We start from the raw sequence: 22,840 nt of genomic DNA on the forward strand, positions 1-22,840 counted from the left end.
TACTCTGAGCAGCGGTTTACTTTAAACAAAACCGCTACTCTGAGCAGCGGTTCATACATATAAACCGCTACTCTGAGTAGCGGTTTATATGTATGAAAAGCTACTCAGAGTAGCGGTTTATCTAGAACGATTTCCAGCACATGTAAACCGCTATTCAGAGTAGCGGTTTACATACAATGACAAACCAGACTGGACTGTTTCCCCATAACTGGCCAAAATGCCAGAAACACAAAAAATTCCAAGGACAACTAAACCGCTATTTAAAGTAGCGGTCAACGAGTATCAACCGCTACTCAAGGTAGCGGTTAATTTTAACCATAACCGCTGCTTAGAGTAGCGGTTTCTTTGTGTAAACCGCTATTCCAAGTAGCTGTTTAACTTAGGTACAAAAAAAAAAATTCTCGCGTGCTGTCCTACGTGGACGGTACGCAAGGGAATTTTTTTTTTGGGGGCACATTTTTGGAATTAATACCCTCTTTTGCATTATTCAAGGAAAAAATTCCTAGAATTTCATACATTTATGATTTATCCATGTCAATATCTATTTCCATCGAACCCAAAGTCCGAAACTGTAAGTAGTCGTTATTAGGTATTGCCATTTATACCATTCTCCGAAAATGCTAAATTTGACATTTATACCATTCTCCAAAAATGCTAAATTTGACAAGTACTTCCACCAACACAGCAAATGGCAAGGTATGAATGGATTACGGAAATTAGCTTTTGGATCACATGAAAAGCTTTGGAAAAAGCAAGATAACGTCCAATGGGGTCCACTTGCATCCTACGCCAAGTTGGCCTGACCCACGTCGGAGCGGTTTTACCCATAAACCCCACACCTCAGCCAAAAAGGTTGGAGAAAAGGGATAGATTTGGATAAAAAAAAAGGTCCCAAACACATCCTTAAAAGAACAAGAAAATAAAAAATAAAAAAATGCCTTCTAATCTGTTAAACTGATTGATCACTTCTTTCTGACTGACTTCAATGGCCAAAGTACAACACTTCTTAAGTCCTTGTTGCGGCTGTTAGATTTTATCCACACTCTTCTCCACTTTGAGGTTAGAGTTTTCTTCTTTGTTCCAGAATTTTCCCTGTTTGGCTGTTTTACTTCTTTTGTAGATTGGTTGTTAGCTTAATTATATGATGATATACTTAAGTGGACACTGTGATTTTGTAAAGTTATTTAAGCTTAAGTACTTGAGTAGAATTTTTGTCTGTTTTGGTCGCTTAAAAAAATGATTACTTTCTTCATGGTCTATGGAAATTCATAAATGTAATTGATGATATAGATGAAACTCGATCTCAAGTGATGGGTATATATAAGTTATAGCAAAGAGACTACACCAAAACTTAAGTTTAATTTAAGATCTCATCCTGAAATTTGTAGCTCTCTAACTAAGCATACTAAGTAGTAGAGTAGATTGCTTGCTCAAAAAAAAAAAAGCAGTAGAGTAGAGAGATCCAAAACTCTCAAATTCTGTTCAATTACTTGCTCATGTAAATTGCTTAAACAAATATGTAAAAATAATGATACGGCTTAACCCTAATGAGTAGGAGTGCTCATAAAAAACCGAAATCGAAATACCGTACCGAAATAATGAAAAACCGGTCTAAATGGGTGGTTACCGTACCGACAAAGAAAAGTTTAAACGGTACGGTTACCGAACCGATAAAATTAGCCGTTAAATGGTACGGTTACGGTTATGATTTTTGAGTGAACGGTTAACCGAAATACCGAAATATTTTTTTCTATTTAATTGTTGTGAAACATTTTCAAACAATTACATTAATTCTAATATTTGTTGCTAAGTTACAACAATTAGAGGAAGTATGTAATTATTTGGAAACTCTAGCTAGTACTAATATAAACACTGTAATTAAAAAATGAAGTGAATTTTTAGTGTTTATTATGTTTTTCAATTGATTTATTATCCACTTTATAATACATTTTAGATTAGAGTATATATAATATTAAAACATATGCAGAAAAAAAAAATTAAAATCTATATGTACATTAAGTAAAACATAATAGTATAACTTAAATAACGGTTAATAATTAACCAAAAAACCGTACCGAAAAAATGATTAACTGCTTATGTGGTAACCGGGCTGATTATGGTTACGGTTCGCAAAAAGAGCGAACCGAAACTTCCGATTAACGAATCGAAATATTGTTTCGGGATGATTAACCGCCCACGAACACCCCTACTAATGAGGGTACCTGGACTCATATATATATATATATATATATATATATATATATATATATATGTATATATATATATATATATGTATATTAATAATATATATATGTATATATATATATATATATGTATATATATATATATATGTATATATATAATATGTAAAATAGTACAATTACAAGGACACCCTTAGTATCCTCTATTACACCCCCTCAAATTGTGCAGGGGGAACCATGTACAATTTAGACCTTAAAAACTCAAAAAGCTCACCAAACAATCCTTTGGTGAAAATATCAGCGATTTGTATGTCAGTAGGAACATAACGTACAACTAAATCACCACGAGCTTCCTGAACAAAATGATAATCAATCTTTTTGTGCTCACTACAATCGTGCTGAATTGAATTCACAACAAGATAGGAAGCCCAAAACATTATCACAAAAAAGTTTAACGGGGCACGAATCGAGAGGGTGTCGTGTACTGTGTAAGCAGCATCACGATGCTCGACTTGAATGGAAGACTTAGAGATAGTGGGTTGTTTCCTTGAGCGCCAGGCCAGATGAGATTGTCATCTAAGAAGATGGCATAACCAGTGGTGGAATTACAACTATCCGGACAACCAGCCCAATCAGCATCCGAGTATGCAATCATGATAGACATAGTCTTGGAGGGGTGAAGCCATAGACCGTAGTCAAAAGTACCTTGCAAGTACATGTAAATACGCTTAATAATAAAAAAGTAAGATTGTTCGGGGATGGGGGTGCATAAATTGGAAAACTAAATGCACAACATATGTAATGTCAGGTCTTGTCATAGTCAAGTACTGTAAAGCCCCAACCATACTAACGATACTTAGTAGGATCAGATAGAAGATCACCATTAGTAAGCGAGAGAGTAGTTATACTCAAAAGGGGTGTGCGAACAGGCTTAATAGTGTGCATGTTAAATTTTAGAAGAAGATCATGAACATACTTATTTCGACACAAGAATAAGCCATGGGAGGTGCGAATAGTCTGCACACCAAGGAAATAATGCAGAGGACCTAAATCCTTCATAGCAAACTCAGCAGACATACGAGAAATAAATTTCGTGATCAAATGAGCTGAGTTGCCGGTGACAATAATGTCATCAACATAGAGAATAACATAGAGAATATATTTGCCACGACGAAAGATGAACATGGAAGTATCTAATTGACAACAAAAGAAACCCTGTTGTAGCAAGAAACTACTAAAGCGAAGATACCAAGCTCGAGGAGCTTGTTTTAACCCATAGATGGCTTTCCTAAGACAACAAATGTGATAAGGAAAATCAGAATGAAGAAAACCGATAGGTTGTTTCATATAAACTTCCTTAATAAGATCACCATGCAAGAAGGCGTTTTCACATCTAATTGCAGAATGACCCAATTATAGGAAATAGGTAATGACAAGACCAACCAAATAGTAGTGGAGCGAACATAAGGGCTGAAAGTTTCAGAGTAATCAATACCTTCCTGCTGACCGAACCCTGGCCTCGAGCAAAACGAGCCTTAGGCCTAATCAGATGGCCTTCCTCATAAGTTTTTATCGTATAAATCCATTTTATACCAACCAAGTTCTTTGATGCATCATACGTTACCAAATCCCATGTTTTGTTGACAAGCATGGCATTAATCTCGTCTCCATGGCTTCACGCCATTTCGAAATTTTATTAGCCTTTGAAAAACAAGTTGGTGCTTTGTTTTTCCAGTGTTGTGAGAGTTAAAATGCTTTTTGGTTTGAAAATACCTTCTTTAGCACGAGTTTTACATTGTATGAACATTATGCGAAGACGGTATCGCAAAAATACCAGTTGAAGGAGGTGCAGCCAAATGAACAGAAGGAGGTGCAGCCAAATGAACAGAAGGAGGGGACATGACGAGAAGGGGAGAGGGTTGACGCGGACATGGGGGAAGGGGGGGGAGGGTTAGTGGGTGTGGTGCTTTTGGGTAGCAACATGAGGTGAGGACACGGGGGAAGGGGGGGTCAGTGGTGTGGTGCTTTTTGGTAGCTTGATAGAGCAACTAGCCTCTTAGGATGGGTGGTGAGGGTGATGGGATATGCATTGTCTTGACTAGAAGTTTGAGAAGCACCTCCCCCAACCGATTATCCTTAACAAAGACATGATAACAATTAAAAATCAGTGCAATTGTTATCTTTATCCAACTTTTGAATTGACATTAAATTGAATATAATATTAGGACAATGATAAACTGAGTTTAGAACTAAAGGTCGGATGTTAGAGTTTAATGTAACCGCACCAATATGTTTTACTGGGGTTTGAGTACCATTTTCTACTTCAACAGAAATTGGACGAGTATAAATAGATTTATTTGATAAAATACCTGGATCGTTGGTCATGTGAGAAGATGCTCCGAATCAGGAAACAAGTGGTTTCATTATGGTCGCCAGTGGGGAGGCCAACAAGAGCAACATTAGAAGTTTGAGCATAGCGAGAGGGACACGAAACAGCGAAATGACTTGGATTAAAGCAAATTTGACAAACTATATTTGTAGACTAAGAACCAAACACACCCTGAACAATAGATTTCCATGCAGACAAATGGTTAGTGTCGCAAGAAGTAAGGGCTACAACAACACTTTTAGATGACAAAGCAGAATTACATATAATTGTACCTCTTGAGTTTTGTGTTTGGGTTTGCTTTGCACCCCCATTCCAACCTTTTTCACGACCACCAGGACCACGATTTGTACCTTTTCCACCTCCACGGCCACCCTGGTTATTGTTGCGAGAGCCGGAGTTCGAAGATGGTGAGTCAGGTGTAGGAGAATTACTAGGGACATGAGAAAGAAAAGCCTGATGAGTGGCAAATCCTTGTTCCCTAGCCTGACGACCTTTAATGATCTGTTATTGAATCAATAACTTTTCCCGAACATCATCAAAACTCAGATTACCAGAGAATTGGGTAATACTAGTAGTTAGGGAATCATAATCCTTGCCAAGTCCCATGACAGTATGTTGAATCAAATCACGAGATGAAACAGGAGCACCAACCGCAACAAGAGAATCAACAATAAGTTTGATGTCACGTAAATAAGTATCCATGGATTGAGATTCAGTCTTAGAGACATGTTGTAACATACTTTTAATTCCATGGAACGAGCCAAACTAACATTCATAAAGTGAGATTGAAGAGGAGTCCATATTAACATCGAAAACTTAACATCATGCACCTTAACAAGCAAATCTTCGGACAGAGTAGCAAATAGCCATGATTCCCATGAATGAATAGTTTGATCAATACAGAGCAAATGATAATATTCAGGATTCATGGATCGGTGATTATGATGATGAAGCAAATAAATCTCAGGCATTGCAATAGAACCATCAATCATACCTAACAAATCATGGGGGTACTAAAAACGATTCGAATTGAGTATGCCATGGTAAATAGTTTACAACAATCAGAAGAAAATTAGTGACAATATTATTAACACTAGAAGTAGATGTTACTAGTGTGGAGGATAGACAAAGCAAGATTGCCTTGTAAAGAGTAGAACCCAGGCGGGCCACCAAACTAGTGGGCGTGTGATGTTAGGGCAGTAGCCCCGGATGACCGGCAAGGGTGGAGCCACCGAGTGTAGGAGTGGCGAGGACGACGGAAACCCACGAGACACAGAAGTCCCGAAGTTCGCAGCACCAAGGGAGATGTGGCTGCCTCAAAAATCCAACGAGGTGTGGTGTGTGGAGGTGTCCACGTGAAGGCCATGGAATCACGATGGTTGTAGGCGTGCGACATACCATGCCCTAGTGCGCCAGCGTTGAGAGAATGTTGCGTACCAGTGGCGAGAGATGTGGGCGGCACGATAGTATTGACGAGCAGCACAGAGATGACGAGGGATGCCGTCGGGGCAAAAGTCACGGGAGATGTGGAGGCCGAGGTTGGTTGAGAAGCCATCAAGGTAGTCAAGTGCGGTGATCCGAAAAAAATTGAAAGCGAAAGTAAGAAACACCAAGAACGTAAAAAGAGAAAACTTTAAGCAGAATTGAGAATAATGATACGGCTTAACCCTAATGAGGGTTCCTGGACTCATATATATACAATAGTACAATGACAAGGATACCCTTAGTATCCTCTATTAAAATAGGGAGTAGAGATTTAAACCTCTGAAATTATTCATGTGAAAAGCTTAAATAACTTGGAAATAGAGATTCAAACCTCTCAAATTATTCATTTAAAATGCTTAAACAACAAAGGCAGTCTAAGTTTATACTGAAATGTTGCTAAAAATAAGGTTAGTTTGCTTCTACTTCGCTTCAAGTACCTAGACTCTAGAAGTGGGTGCAATTAGAAACTTTCTTTTTCTGATTATGCTTTTATATCTTTTACTATTAGAAGTACTCTGTTGACCAGGGAGATTCTCCTGGTCATTGCATTAATACGATATTAAATTTTTTATTAGATCTTGTGAAACATTTAATATAGTTTGATATCAAACTTAGTTGCTTTTACCCGTTAACAAAAAATTTAGTTGCTTTGATGTTTAAATATTTTATAGAAAGTATCCCAAAGAAATAATTATTAATTTTGGACAAGAATTTAAGAAAAAAGTTGGTTAACCGACAATTAAGCAAACTAATTTCTAAAGGAATTCACTTGATTAATCTAAACTTGGATTGTTTTATAAAAAAAATCAATATTACAAAATTATGTATTGTAAGTGAAATTAGACGATGCTTTTTGTTGATTAAGTTTTGTGAACAAAAGGCAATTTGTTAATTGAAAATTAATGTATTTATTTAACGTTTATATTTTTTTATCTTGCAATTTAAGCTCTATGTATGCTAAAATCTAAACTTATAAAGAGTTATGGTATAAGTGTCTTATAAGAGTTGAACTAATATAAGTTGATCAATGATTAAGTTTTAAAATTAATGAAGTATGACTTTTCACTTTCTTAATTATTATGTTTAATATATAGCTATGTCATCTGAGTGATGGTAAGTGGCTTACCTTTTTTTTTTTTTTTTTTTTTTGAGGGGAAAAACGAGCACACATATTTGGTAAGTGGCTTACCTTATTCCAGCATGAGGTTGGGTTCGGGTATTTTATTTTGCTCCCTTTTCGGAAATCCTGATAAGATGAATTTCTTCTAAACTGTCTTCGTACAGGGCCACTCACCCATTATGATGCTTGATTTTTATTCTCATTTGCTAAATCACGCCCTAGAATTTCCTGGTAATACCTTGTATTTGTATAAAATACTGTATTTTTGTATTTTTTATTTTCTTCTCTTTCCTCACTTCCCCTTCTTCTTCCACACCACCATCACCTTCATGCCCCCTCCACCACCACCACCACCACGACCAACACCTATCTGAACTATGCATTTAAAATCATCATACGATCAACAAATTTATCAAAAATTAGAAATGTCTCATAATGAAGGCAGTAGTGAGATTGTAATCATCGAATTTCATACAATTACACACATCTTATTCTCTTATTCCATCTGCATAACTATATATATATACAAGATAATAGGCAGGGGAAGCAACCAATATCCCTAAACCTACGGCTAGAAATCTGTAAAAGATAGAAATATGTAAAAGATATACTTCCTCCGTTTCTTAATAAGTGCAACATAGAGAAAGTGGGGGAATACCAAAGAATGTAGAGAGAGAAAGTTGGGACCACAATAAAGTAGAGTAATTCAAGTGATGAAACAAAAAAGTTGTGGTCCCCTTTTGCTTTTTGGTGGCATATTTGTAATAAACTAATAATATTGAACTTTTTTTTACCATTTTGAGCTTGGTTGCACTTATTGTGACTATTCCAAATAAGGGAAATGTTGCACTTATTAAGAAACGGAGGTAGTATTAGCTACCTAACTTAGATAACAAATATATCCCAAATATATATCCCAAATATTTTCATCCCATATTTATCTTATTAGATTGCTTCATTGACAAATTAATTAAAAATAATTATAGATTGAAAAAAAGGAAAAAAAAACCAAACACCACCACACCACTGCACCACCACCGACACAACACCACCGCCGCCGCCGCTGCACCTCCGCCGCCACACCACTGCACCACCACCGACACAGCACCACCACCGTAGCTCCACACCCTCTTCTCCTCTGTTTTATTCCTTTTCTGAATTTTTTTTTTAAAAAAAAATAGGTAGGCGTCCATGGCAGGTGCTCCACCACATGGTGAGGCGCCTGCCATGGACGCCTCCACCGATGGTGGAGCGTCCACGGTGGACGCCTACCAATTATTATTTTTTTAAAAAAATTTCAGAAAAAAATGGGGCGCCCACCAAGGACGAACTACCATGTGGTGGAGCGCCTGCCAAAGACGCCTCCACCAGTGGTGGGGCGTCCTTGGTGGGCGCCCCATTTTTTTAAAAAAAAAAAAATTAAAATGAAGATGTACAGATGAATACCATGGTAGTTTGTTTGTGGTTTACCCCACCCTTGAAGTGAAAGAAGATCTATAATCATCGACATCATCGTATGAGGTTGTAGACTTAGGTTTGCTTTGTTGTTAAATCATCAAACAAAATTTTGAGGAGAAAAAAACAAACAGAAAAACTGTATGTTTGGAGAAGAACAAAATTTTAAGAAGAGAGAGAAAAAGAGTGATATCTGAATTTTGGTCATAAAAAGCAAGGAATGTAATGTTAGTTCGGGAATGGTGGTGGTAGTGTGTCGGGACACTGTGGCGGTTGTGGTGGTAGTGTGGTGGGAACTTTTGAAATTGGAGAAGGTGGGGTTGGGGAAGTGAGTCAAAGGGGAGGAGATAGAAAAGAAATATAAGGGTATAAATACGGTATAAAAATGCTGTATTTAGGGCGTTAGTAGAAAATTTTAGGCGTTGTTTAGCAAAGCCCTTTTTATTTTGCATAAACAATATGTATGTATGATGACATGACATCATGTCACTTGTGAATAAGAGGGTGATAAGTGGGTAGGCTACGCACAATTTTAAGCACATCTTAATAAGATTTATTGATGTCATAGTAAGTGTACTTTAGAGTACTATTACTTCCTACTTTATTTTTCTCTCCTCAAACCAGCCAATTCTGTCTTTCGCTTGCTTTCTTTCTCTCTCTCCTCCTCAAACCTGTCACCATCACCGATAACGAGGTGTTACAGTCGTCTCATAATAAAATGCTAAAATTGCATCTCACACAAAAAGATAAGAAATTTTGGTATTAAAACTAAGTTAAAATGGTACCAAAATAAAGTCGCAGCACCAAAATGTAACCTCGATACCAAACTGAAAGTTGGTATCAAAATAGAGTTGGTACCTAGATGTTCTATTTTTGCACCACTTTAACTTATCTTTGTACCAAATTTTTTACGTCTTTTTGTGTGACTCTGAGAGGACAATACTTTCTCATCGATAACACCAGAAACCACCCACACCAACTTCACAGCTACACCACACCATCCCCCGCACCAATTTCGTCGCAGCTACACCACACCAATTCCACAACACTGATTATGCATAAATTTTCGAATTTGTGGTGGTTGTTTAAGGTTGATCGTGTATAAGAGAGCCAGAGAGGTGGTCCAATCACCAACAAAAATAAAAGCAAGACTAAGAAATTATTTTTAGAAAAAGGTTGTAATGTAACTAATCTAATCTCAAGCCTCCTTTTGCAATTGTTGATTGTCCAGTTTTCACTCTCCTTCAAGCAATGCATAATTTTTTTATTAAGAAAGATGAGTTATGCGCTATGGAGGGAGGAAGACGAAATAGAAGGGTTTTAAGATTGATAGTGTTTTAGGAGGCGTTTGGTTCACATAGTGGTATCGGTTTGGAATCAAGAATGAAATCCAGGTGGTATAGGTTTGAAAGTTGATACCTAATACCATATGTTTGATTTTATTTGGGAATAAAATATTTTCTTTTATCTAATATCTAGAGGTATTGGTATTTGGTATGAGCCAAACTCACCCCTCTTGGGTTTTTTAAACCCCGTACCTTATGGTTTGTGGTATGGGTTTTAAATCTATCAAATTATTAAACAAACACTAGGTAGGATTTTGCTCATTCTAAACCCATACCTCATACCAAAATCATACGAACCAAACACTCCCTTAGGTTTCGATGGTTTTCAAGTGGTGGTGCTTTAGGTGGGGTTAGATATTGATGGGGTATGTGGTTTAAGCCGTTGGTGGTGGCCCGAGGTTGTTGGTGTTTGCCGTGGTGTTAGATGTTCGTGGTGGTGTCGGTGATAGTGTTTTATTGGTGTTTGTGGTTGAGGGCGTTGGTTTTATTGATCACACATGATCTATGATCAATAAAGGAAGACAACACCATAACTTTAGATTTTTCTAAAATAAAAGAAACATGAGTTTAATGGTAGGAGATGCCCAAATTTGAATTTTTTATTTGTTTAGTAAAGCTGTAAAGGAAGGGACAAGAAGGGACAAACTGGAAAATAAAGAAATGTATATTCTAAGTTTTGTTTGGTGGAAACAAAAGAGATAATTTTTTTATATCACTATTCTCCCAAATTCTTTCAAATTCCGGATCAATGATATTAGGTAGTGTTTGGATAGAATGAATTCATTTCAAATAATTCATTTCAATTCGTGACTTTCAATTCAAATCATTTGTTTGGAAAAAAACAAGATTTCTATATTCTATCATTTCATGTAAAAATAAAACCAGATTTTATCATTTTTAATCAACAACTTGTTAATTTATGGTCTAAAATTTCACTTCAGCATATATATAATAAATTACCTCCATCTCCTCCTTTAATTGAGTTCTTCCCTCCCTCTATCAATTTACCCAGGGTTTCTCTCTCTTCATCAATTAATTATCTTTTAACTTTAATCTTTAAACTTCACCTTTTCAATACCATTTTCGTTGTCAAATTAGAAATTCATTACAGCAAATCTGTTATTACCATCTTCAAGGTCCTCTCAAGTTCAATTTTTCAAAAAAAAATAAATTGAAAACTTCTTAGTTCGCAATTGTTATCTCGGCAAACAAGAACCAAAATTTCTCATTGTTTGGTCTTCTTTTAGTTTTCAACTGGGGTCTTCTTTGCTAGTATTTTTAGCAATTGTTGTTCGTCATAATTAAATTGAGCTTGAAAGAGTTATGTTGTTGTTAGAGGAGAGAGAGAGAGAAAAAAAAGGAAAGAGTAAATGAGAAGGGGAGTTTGACTAGATGGAGAACTGGTGAGGTCGGATTGAATTTCAAATCCTTAGAGTTTAGAATGGATTTAAATTCTAAAAGATGGGGTTAATTTTTTAATGGCATAGAATTGGTCCAAATGCAAATCCAAATACCTAGTTTATCCAAACAATGTATTTGGACCAATTACAACATTTGAAATGAAATGGTGTCATCCAAATAGAGCATTAGAGAAATTACAAGATTAAAAATTATAATATACTCCCTCTGTATTTTTTTATCTTTCCTACTTTGACTTTGCACGTTTGCCAATGCACTTATTCTACGTTAAATAACTTTCATTACATATTAGTAAAAATTATAATAATTGAATATTAATAAAGTATTCATTGAGACGAATCAAACAAGACTCCACATGACTATATTTTTTCTTATATATCGAGAAAAATCTAAAAGATTCTCTCTACTTGTGAATAGTGTCAAGATTATAAGTGAGAAAGATAAAAAAATACAGAGGGAGTATCATATAACCAATAATTCATTTATTATGTGAAATATAAAGAAAGTGGGGGAGTTATTAAGAAATATAAATAAAGAAAGTTAGTACCCCAATGAAGTAGAGTGATTAAACAAAAAAGTTGTGGTGCCTCTTGCTTTTTGATGGCATATTCGTAATAAGAGTTTATTTTAGCATTTAGAGTTTTGTTGCACTTATTGTGACTATTTCAAATAAGATAAGTGTTTCACTTATTGAGAAATGGAGGTAGTATATATGACAGAGTCTAAAAATCAGCTCACGGGGTCGTGACATTTGGCATGCTCATTGAACGCTATTTGTCGCGCTTATTAACTGTCATGTCATTTTTTTAAAAAATAAAATAGAGTTACAAAGTAATAAAAATACATGCATAATTTAGGATAAGAATAAATAGAGTTGAGTTCACGATGGAAAACTTAAGTATAATAAATCGATCGATTATCACTATTAATATATTGTTCAAAAAGTTATAATTGTTGTACCATTGAAAAGTGTTTAAATACTTTTGAAAATGGGATCCATTTATACTATATTTAAAATTTTATATGAAAGTAACATACTTCCTCCGTTCTGTTTTAAATGAAACATTGGATGAAATGACACTATTCATTGATCAATTTTGACTCCAATTTATCGCTATTATATAAAGAAAAACATAGTCAAGTGGGATCTTGTTAGATTCGTCTCGATGCATACTATCAAATTATAACTTTTTTATATTTTTTACGCGTACACAACTATAGATATTAATGACTAAAGAAGCGCGTTGGGTTGCGTGAAAAAGCAAACGTTTCATTTAAAACGGAACAGAGGAAGTATAAAAAGAAATATTGACCATACTAACGTATTAAAGTAACAAACTGCAATTAGAATATGGGCTTTTCTACAAACCTAATTAGGTAAGAATTAGAAGATTCAAAGTTATTACATTAGAACTTTTGTTGTTGTATGCCAACAAAATACGTTCAAACAGTGTATGTGACAATTGCAAAAGTCTCTACGAAGAGAACGAACATTTGTCCGGATTCCAAATACTAGTAAATATATAAAGGAGTAACTTTTCGGGAGTATAGGGTGCTACTCAAGATTTCGAAAGCATAGAACACACCACGTAGAATTGTCAATTTGTCATGTCATCAATTTTTTTTTTATAAAAAAGTTCTATATATATTTAAATACATATAATAAGTTTTAGATAAGGGGACATTAGAGTTTGGTTTTGAATAAACAACCTAAATTATTATACTATGTAAATTAAAGATAACTTTTGCTGTACAATTCGGATTATTATAATTTTTACACCATTGGATAGTTCTCGGAATATGATTCAAAATAAGATTCATTTATAATATAATTTCAAATCATATAAATATATATATTGGTAGAGGAAGCTATATAAGCATGCCATTTCATTATTTTTTAATTATTAATTTTAAAAAATAGATTTCTAAATAGATATAAATACATATAAGGAACTTTGGAAAGAAAAGAAGAGTCCAGTTTTGAATAGACAACCTTAATTATTACACTATGTAAACTGAATATAACTTTTCCTACCTAATTCAGAATTTTATAATTTTTATACCATTGGAGAGCAAAAAAAATACATTTGGGATATAGTTTATAACTTATGAATATATATTTATTTAGATGAATAATAATATATTATTTATTATTTATTTTAGATACATATTAAAATAGCTAAACATTTGAGAATTAAACGGAGTTTCTAGGATTAAACAAAATATGTCTTTCAAAATCTTAACCATATTCAATTTATCCGAAAACAAATTAATATTTGCAAATTGATATAGAAAACTTTGTTGTTACAATATTATTTATCACATTTTTTGAAGGGTTGTGTTCTAAGACAGTATTATATGTTTATATTAATTATTACACATAAAAAATTGATTGATAACGATTAAGATAAATGACAATTAGAGTATGGATTTACTGAATTTGCTATGTAAGCATGTCATGTCTTATATTTAATTTTTAATTTTCAAATAATTGAGTCGTTCTAAAAAGAGTAGGAACTTTTCGCTAGCATTGAGAGCCCCTCATGATTTCGATAACTTAGAGCGCACCACTTATTATTACCATGTCCTCCTTTTTTTTATTTAAAATAGAGTTATACATAGATAAAAACACATATAACAAGTTTAGATTAGAGGAAATTAGAGTTTGATTTTGAATAAAGAACCTAAAGTATTATACTATGTAAATTAAAGATAAGTCTTGCTCCACAAAACAAATTATTATAATTTATACTCCCTCCATTTCCTAAAGATCTTCCTTATTACTGTTCCTACAGATACCAATGAGGATTCATTTGTCTGGGGTGTGACGTGGGTAAAGTATGAGAGAAAAAGGGGTTAAGATAAATAAACAAATAAAAAGGGGTTAAAGTAGCAGAGAGAAAGGAAGTAAAATTAAATTAATAATGTGATGGTGGACCATATCATAGGGACATGAGAGGGTAAAAAGGGAAAAAATTCCAAATAAGGAATAAAGTAAAAAGGGAAGATCATTTGGAAAAACACTTAAACGGAAAGAGGAAAGATTTTTAGGAAATGGAGGGAGTATAACATTGGAGATTGCTTGTAATATGCTTCGAAATAAGATCCATTTATAATATTATTTTGAAACATTTAATATATTTATACAGAAAGCTATGTAAACATGCCATGTCATTATATTAATTTTTACTTTTTAAAAAATAGAGTTCTAAACAAATCTCTATTACATAATGGAAGGGGGACCTATGGTGTCCTCTTTTGAACTGACTATTTTACCCCCTTTCCCTTACTAAATTACAAAAATAATATCAATACCAAAATGGGGATTCAAACAAAGCTACCGGAAATTAAATTTCAACATAACTCCCAAGTCACTTATGTTAGGAAACTTTATAAATCCCTTTCTAAATCACGTTCAAGAAATCCCGCAAATCACTAAACTTTACAAAAAACTGAAAATTAACTTAAAAACCAAAACTAATATAGTAAGGCGTAAATACATAAAAAAAAACATTCACAAAATTCACTTACAAATCATTGTTCTCAAGAACTCACAAATTTCACTTACAAATTAATCTTTACCTATACACGCTATGCATAAAAATATGTAAAAAAACATAAAATTTCAACGGGAATATCACACATTTGTCCATCGGCAATTTGCAAACTTCCAAAAAGCTACATAATTCTTTTAATCTTCTAAGCTATTTCAAATTAGTTGAAAAAACAATAGCAATTGTTATGTAGCGACTAAAAGAAAAAAGGGAGATAATAGCAATTAGTTAAAAAGGACTTAAATTTAACCCTTTATTTTCACATGAAATGAGAGAATATAAAAGTAACAAATTTAGTTTTTTTTTAATTCCAATATTAAAATTCTACTCATAACTTTTGCAAAAAACCATTTTCACACATAAATTTTGAAAAATAAAACCAAAAATCAAAGTTTTCGCGAACAATTTTTGCAAAAATCAATTTTCATAGAAAAATTAAATTAATTTGCTAAAACCATTTTCAGAAAAAAAAATTACATTATTTTGCGAAAACAAATAGTGAAATTAAGCACCAAGACAACTGTAAAATTTTGAAATGGAAAAAAGGGCTTTTATACAATTTAAATTTAATTCATTTTCATGTTCAATCAGAAAACAAGATAAAAGAAACGATTTTTGTTTTTTTTAAAAAAAAAATCCAATATCAAATTGTGTATGAAAATTTACAATTTTATCTCAAATATAATTTTAAATATGAGACTGATGAAAATTTTAAATATAAGTTTGTGGAATCATAATTTAGAAGTTAGGCAAGGGGAAAAAAAACTGAAATTGATTCATACTTTTCGGATTAAATTTTGGGATGATAGAAAATCGACCCAAGAAAAAATTAAAGTTGATTTAAGAAATTACCTTTCTTTGTTAGAAAATCGACCCAAGAAAAAACTGAAGTTGGTTTGCTTCCTTCAAAAGTGGTGGATACGGCTGATGGATTTTTGATGAATTAGATCTACTGCTTTGCTTAATACTTGAAAAGACTGAATTCTTATGGTATAGTGTATAGTTTGATGAACTAGGTTCCTTAATAATATGGTTTGTAGATTTGTAGTGAGAGGAGAGAGAAAATGAATAGCAAAAGTAGTGGAATTATACTGATGTTGCCAATTAGTGGAAAAGGTAGTGAAATATTTTTTGTTAAAATTCTAGAAGGACGTGCCTACATGTTACAACACTTCACTCAAAATTTTGGGTTTCAAATACAAGTGTGGATCAAAGTGTAAATTAGCCAAATTATAATATTGTTGCATTGGAAATTCAATGTAACAGATAATATGGACTAATTTTTTTTTTTTTTGTTCAATAGAGATAAGTTTAACTAAGGGAGTAATACTATAATGCTACTTAAATGCAAAGAGTTAATGACTGCAAAAGAAAGAACATAATGTAGAAGGAGTACTATTTGATTGTATTTCAAAGAATCTTATTCACAAAATGGAGGTGAACTTAACATACTAACTTGCATTTTCTTTTTGTTTACTACTCCCTCCGTTTCCTAAAGATCTTCCCTCTTTCCGTTTAAGGGTGTTTCCAAAAGATCTTCCCACTTTTGCTTTATTCCTTATTTGGCAAAACAAATTTCCCTATTTACCCTTTCATGTCACTATCATATGGTCCACCATTACATTATTAATTCAATTTTACTCCCTTTCTCTCTCCTACTTTAACCCCTTTTTTTTGTTTATTTATCTTAACCCCTTTCTCTCTCCTACTTTACTCACACCATGCCCCACACAACTTGATTTTCCTTGATATCTGTAGGAACAGTAAGTGGGAAGATCTTTAGGAAACGGAGGGAGTACTTAGTAATAAATAAGCCTAAAAATGTCATCGCACGCATCGCGTGCATAAAAATGTAGTATAAATACATATTAGGAGCTAGCTTTGGAAAGAAAATAAAAGTTTGATTTTGAATATACAACCTTAATTATTGCACTATATAAATCGAAAATAACTTTTCCTATATGATTAAGAATATTATGGTCTTTATACCATTTGAGAGCGATCAAAATATGTTTTAAAATAAAATCCATTTTTGATATAATTCTATAACTTATGAAGATGTATATATTTTGATGAATAATTATATATTATGATTTTTTTGTTTTAGATACATAATAAAATGTCTAAACGTTTGAGAATTAGGTGGAGTTTATAGGATTAAACAAAATATGTCTTTCAAAAGCTTAACCATGATCAATTGAACCAAAAACAAACTAATATTTCAACAACATTGATTAAGAAAACTTTGTTATTACAATATTATTTATCACAAATTTAAAGGGTTGTCTTCTAAGACAATATTATAATTATGTTTATATTAATTATCACATAAAAAATAGATTATAATGATTGAGATAAAAGACAATTAAAGTCTGAGTTTACTGTTAGCTAAGAATTTCAAACTTAAACAATTATGTTATTTTCAATGTAATAAGTAATACTTTATGTCTGAAAACGTTTCAAATAGATTGCAAAATAGGAGCAATAACTTATGTATCTTATTTGTTATGAAATCTAATAACTTATGAATATCATTCTACCATATTTAAAAAATTCCCATACATTGCACAGACTTCAAAAACTAGTCTCATATAATTCACAAAATCAAACTTGAAAAAGTCTCTCTAGTTCTCTTCGATTCCTTTCTTTAGTATTACACAATGATTCACTCAACAACCTCGATATTTTTATATATATATTTTGTACCATTGGTCATACCAACCTATCAATATACTATTATTTTAAATCTAATTGAGTTATTTAAAACGACCAAAATTTATTACCATATTTTATGTATGATTTTAATCTATAGTTATTCTAAATTGATGAATAGCTACTATAAAATTGTAAGTAGAAAAGGTTGATTGGGTTATTGGGTATAGTGTTTATTAACTATGGAGGACATTAAATTATGGAACATTAAGGCTAAATTTGGTTGGATGTAAAAAAAAATTTAATGTAAAATGGTTTTTCATGTAAAATATTTGACAATGGGAAATTCAACTGCAAAGCTAATTGTCCTTTGTTTGGTTCAATGTCCAAAAAAACTACGAAAAAAAGAAAAATGGAAGGGGAAAAAAGAGAGGATGAATAAAAGCAGAGTAAAAGGTTGCTAAGGATGAGGGCAGAAAATGTATTTTCCCTGATTTTCAAATGGAAAATGATTTTCACCTATACATGAGCTTTCCCCTTAATGGAAAACTTGTATTACACCCTTTATCACACCAAACGACGAAAAATAAGAGTAAAAGGAAAACTCATATTCATGGAAAACATATTGTACCCTACCAAATAGATCCTAAACAAATTAGTTATTTGGGACGAATAGATGAACTTCTTTTGTCAAATGATAGAGCTTTGTAAATCAAGTTGTGTTAGGTTATAGGCGTTATGTCATACAGTCATACTCCCTTTGCTTACAATTAATTGTTACCCTTCACTTTTGGAGAGAACTAAGGTAATTTTGACAAAAAAAAACATGAAAGAAATACAATAAAAGAATATTCGATTTTGAAAAATATAAAAAAACCATTAAAATATTGGAGGAAGAAAAAAGTATGAGGTAAAAAAGTTTGATAGTTTAACATATAAGAAAAAATAAATAAAAAGTTCAATTAAATAGAAATGGCCAAAAAATGAGAGTGTAACCGTTAAAAAACCGAGAGAGTAGTCAAGAGAGGCTGAGAATTAACCAAAGATGTCTTGGCCTAGTGGTTAAGATTGAGGTACTGTGAATGATAGGTCATAGGTTCGAATCCCCCCTCCCCTTCTTTGTACTTTGTACCGCCTTCGTAGCTCATATGGATAAAAAAAAAAGAGAGGCTGAGAATTAATGATCTCGTGCTAAAGTACATTCACATAATTCCACGCCCAAGTTTAAAAATATCAGAAGCGAAAACATTGTTGATGTATAATATTATGGTGTTGCACGGGTTTAATATATTACTAGCCTTTTGTGCACGCGATGCGTGCGCTGGTATTTTTAGGCTTAATACTAAGTAGTAAACAAACTGAAAATGCAAGTTAGTATTTAAGTTCACCTCCATTTTGTGAATAAGATTCTTCTATGTTCTTTTTATGTTGTTATTCATTTTTGTGATTTTGAATAATTTTTTGTTTCTCAAGTCTTATATGCGCATGTTCTTTTATAATCAGTACTACTATGATGTTCTTTACTAAGTATCATCTTGTTCTTTTTTTTTTTTGGTTTTATTCATTTTTGTAATTTATAATAGTTTTTGATATGGATTTCAGTAATTTCTCTATGATCCCAAAATTGTAACCGAAAAGTATAATACAATTTCAGTTTTTTTCCTTGTCTAACTTCTAAATTCTGAATTCACAAATTAATATTTAAGAATTTTCATCATTTTAATTTTTCTCCTTTTCTAAATGTTCACACTTCAAGTTTCAATTATATTTGAAAGGAATTTTCATACACAATCTGATTACGCATGAAATGCTCAATTTTAATTTTTCTCCCTTTTTCTAAGTGAAATGAAATATCAAAATTTTCATACACAATCTGATTTCGCATGAAATGGTTTTCGCAAATTAATGTAAATTTTTTTTTTTCTGAAAATGGATTTTTGCAAAAGTTGTTCGCAAAAAGGTTTGATATTGTTTTGTTTTTCAAAATTTATTTCTGAACATGGATATTCTGCAAAAGTTTTGGGCAAAACTTTTATATTGGAATTTAAAAAAAAAAAAAACTAAATTTGTAACTTTTTCATGAGTGTCATAAATGAAACAATTCATACACATCTTGTTTTCTGATTTTATATGAAAATGAATCAAATTTAAGTCTAATTATATAAAAGCCCTTTTCAACTAATTGCTATTATCTCCATTTTTTTCAACTACGTAACAGTCAACTAATGTGAAATAACTTTAATGTGAAGATTAAAAGAATTATGTACCTATTTGAAAGTTCGCAAATCGCCAATGGACGAATGTGTGATATCACTGTCAAAATCTTATGTTTTTCTCAAATTTGTGTTTATAGGTAATTTTTGTGAGTATGTAATTATGAATGGTTATTAAGAACAATGATTTGTAAGTGAATTTTGTGAATGTTTTTGTATGTATTGACGTCCTAGTATATTAGTTTTAGTTTGTAAGTTAATTTTTAGTTTTTGTAAAGTTTCCTGATCATTTGAGTGGTTTGCGTGATATTTACAACGTGATTTTCTCAATTCTATGAGTGATTTGTAAAGTTTCCTCATATAAGTGATTTCTGAGTGATTGTTAAAAATTAATTTCCGGTGGCTTTGTTTGACCCCCATTTTGGTATTGAGATTCCTTTTGTAATTTAGAAAGGGAAAGGGGGTAAAATAGTCAGTTCAAAAGAGGACACCGTTGCTCCCCCCTTCCCTTATGTAATAGAGATTATCGATAATTTTCATGATTAATTTTATTAGTTATTCGAAAATTTCTATTTAGTGCAAAATTCAATAATTGACGTTATGGCATGATAAATTATTTTTTTTGAAAAAAACTTATAAGGAAGTGGAAGATAAAAGTAACAGTTTCAATGTGAAACATTAAACATAGAACTTGTAGCGGATTGGTGGTTAAACTCTCACATTTTATTTCAATGGTCATGTGTTCAATTACTACTAGATACACATTGTTAATATTTTTAATTGAAACGCCTTTTAATATATTTGTATAGATGCATATGGAAGCCATAAATTGACCGAAAAAGTCAATTAAATATCAAGCTATAAAATTAGTCAATATTAAAAGGTACCATATGACATTTCATTTTTTTTTTAGTCTACCAAATAGTATAATTGAAGGAAAGTTGGGGGGATTACCCTCAAGAATTTTCCAACTATGAGTTTGTCTTGTAAGAGACCGCCTACTTTTAAATTAAAATTATGTAATAGTAAGCCTAATATTAAAAAGAGAATTAGCCTAATAATGACTAGGTTAATTTCTTTCGCTGATTAGTTTAATCCATTTAATAACTATATTTACTTTTATATTAAAATTAGACCGTCTTTTTTAATAATTTTGTCCAACTATATTTTAGAACTACTCGAAACTAATATTTTTATTGCTCTCACTTGCGTACGTATGTTCAAAAATAATCAGGTAATAGTAAGCCTTATATTAAAAAGAGAATTAGCCTAATAATGACTATGTTAATTTCTTTCGCTGACTAGTTTAATCCATTTAATAACTATATTTACTTTTATATTAAAATTAGACCGTCTTTTTTAATAATTTTTATCCAACTATATTTTAGAACTACTCGAAACTAATATAATTATTGCTCTTACTTGCGTACGTTCAAAAATAATTAGGTAATAGTAAGCCTTATATTAAAAAGAGAACTATCCTAATAATGACTAGGTTAATTTCTTTCAGTGACTAGTTTAATCCATTTATTAACTAAATCTGCTTTTATATTAAAATTAGACTGTCTTTTTTAATAATTTTTGTCCAACTATATTTTAGAACTACTCGAAACTAATATAATTATTGTTCTTACTTGCGTACGTTCAAAAATAATTAGGTAATAGTAAACCTAATATTAAAAAGAGAATTATTAGCCAAATAATGACTAGGTCAATTTCTTTCAGTGACTAGTTTAATTTAATCAATTTAGTAACTAAATCTACTTTTATATTAAAATTAGACCGTCTTTTTTAATAATTTTTGTCCAACTATATTTTAGAACTACTCGAAACTAATATAATTATTGCTCTTACTTGTGTACGTTCAAAAATAACATGCTTTATCCTTACAATTATAATTTTTTGGGCTCCCTTTCGAAAAATGGTGGTAAGATGAATTTCCTCTGAGCTGCCTGGCATAGGGTCACTCACCCACAGGCCCAACAAGCCCCAAACCCCTCTTCCCTAACAATATTGAAATTTTGCCCCCACCAAAATTTAAACCTTAATCTCTCATATAGCAGATAAGAAGTCATACCATTAGACCGAAGGGTCCTTGATATTCTTACAATTATAATGGATGGCAAACATTCACATTGTTTTGTCCTTTCAATTAAATTTTTACGTGGACCTTTTAAAAGGGTAGCTAAAATGTGAAACTCTTATGTAAGAAGAATCATAAGAGTGTCCTTTCAATTTTCATGTATGTAAAATCTTAACTATAATTTTCATAATTATGAGTCTTTGAATTTTCAATATTGATTTGATATAATCAACTTTGGTTAGGCCAATGAACAAAGGGGCTCAAAAACATGGAGAAAACATGTGAATTCTGTGGAGCACCAGGAGCAGTTGTTTACTGCCAAGCAGATGCAGCACTACTCTGCCTCTCTTGTGACGCTAAGGTGCATTCCGCTAACGCACTATTTAGTCGTCATTCAAGAACACTCATATGCGATTCTTGCAAAGGAAAACCAGCCCATGTTCGATGCTTAGACCATTTGATGCTATTATGTCAGCAATGTGACTTGCGCCTGCACAAGAGTTTCTCTAACCATAAGAAGCTGATGATTAGTAGCTTTACTGGTTGCCCTTCAGCTAAGCATTTTGCAGCTTTATGGGGATTTCATTTCGATGAGCTCCATCAGTTTTCGACACTTGAGTCTGCAGCATCCGTTAACAGTACTGAACCAAGAATTGGTTCTTGCAGTCCACGACAAATGGTAACTAATTAAGATGACATATTTAGCAAAGGAGTTCATGTTCATCTGGTCTTGATACCAGTCTTATTTATGCATTATATTTTGCTCACAACTTAGCATCGAACTGAAACTCTTTCTAGCTCTATTCCGTTTCACTACCAATTTCTAGTTCTTCAAATTAAGAATTTCTGATATAATTAGGTCAAGCTTACCTTTCTCATTAATCCATCAGAATATATATATACAAGAGTTAATAAGGAAACCC

General features: G+C 32.3%; 1 protein-coding gene across 1 annotated transcript in view; it reads left to right on the forward strand.

Moving 5' to 3' along the window:
- Positions 1-742: 742 nt before the first annotated feature.
- Positions 743-22,840, forward strand: part of LOC104896645 (zinc finger protein CONSTANS-LIKE 10) — a 28,853-nt gene continuing 6,755 nt past the window's right edge. Inside the window, exons 1-2 of the mRNA XM_010683418.4 lie at positions 743-1,059; positions 22,160-22,596. Of these exons, the coding sequence (XP_010681720.2) occupies positions 22,186-22,596 (411 nt within the window). The 5' untranslated portion in view covers positions 743-1,059; positions 22,160-22,185. The remainder of the gene's footprint in view (positions 1,060-22,159; positions 22,597-22,840) is intronic.

The sequence above is a fragment of the Beta vulgaris genome, chromosome 6, assembly GCF_026745355.1.
Source record: "Beta vulgaris subsp. vulgaris cultivar EL10 chromosome 6, EL10.2, whole genome shotgun sequence".
Lineage (NCBI taxonomy): Eukaryota > Viridiplantae > Streptophyta > Magnoliopsida > Caryophyllales > Amaranthaceae > Beta > Beta vulgaris.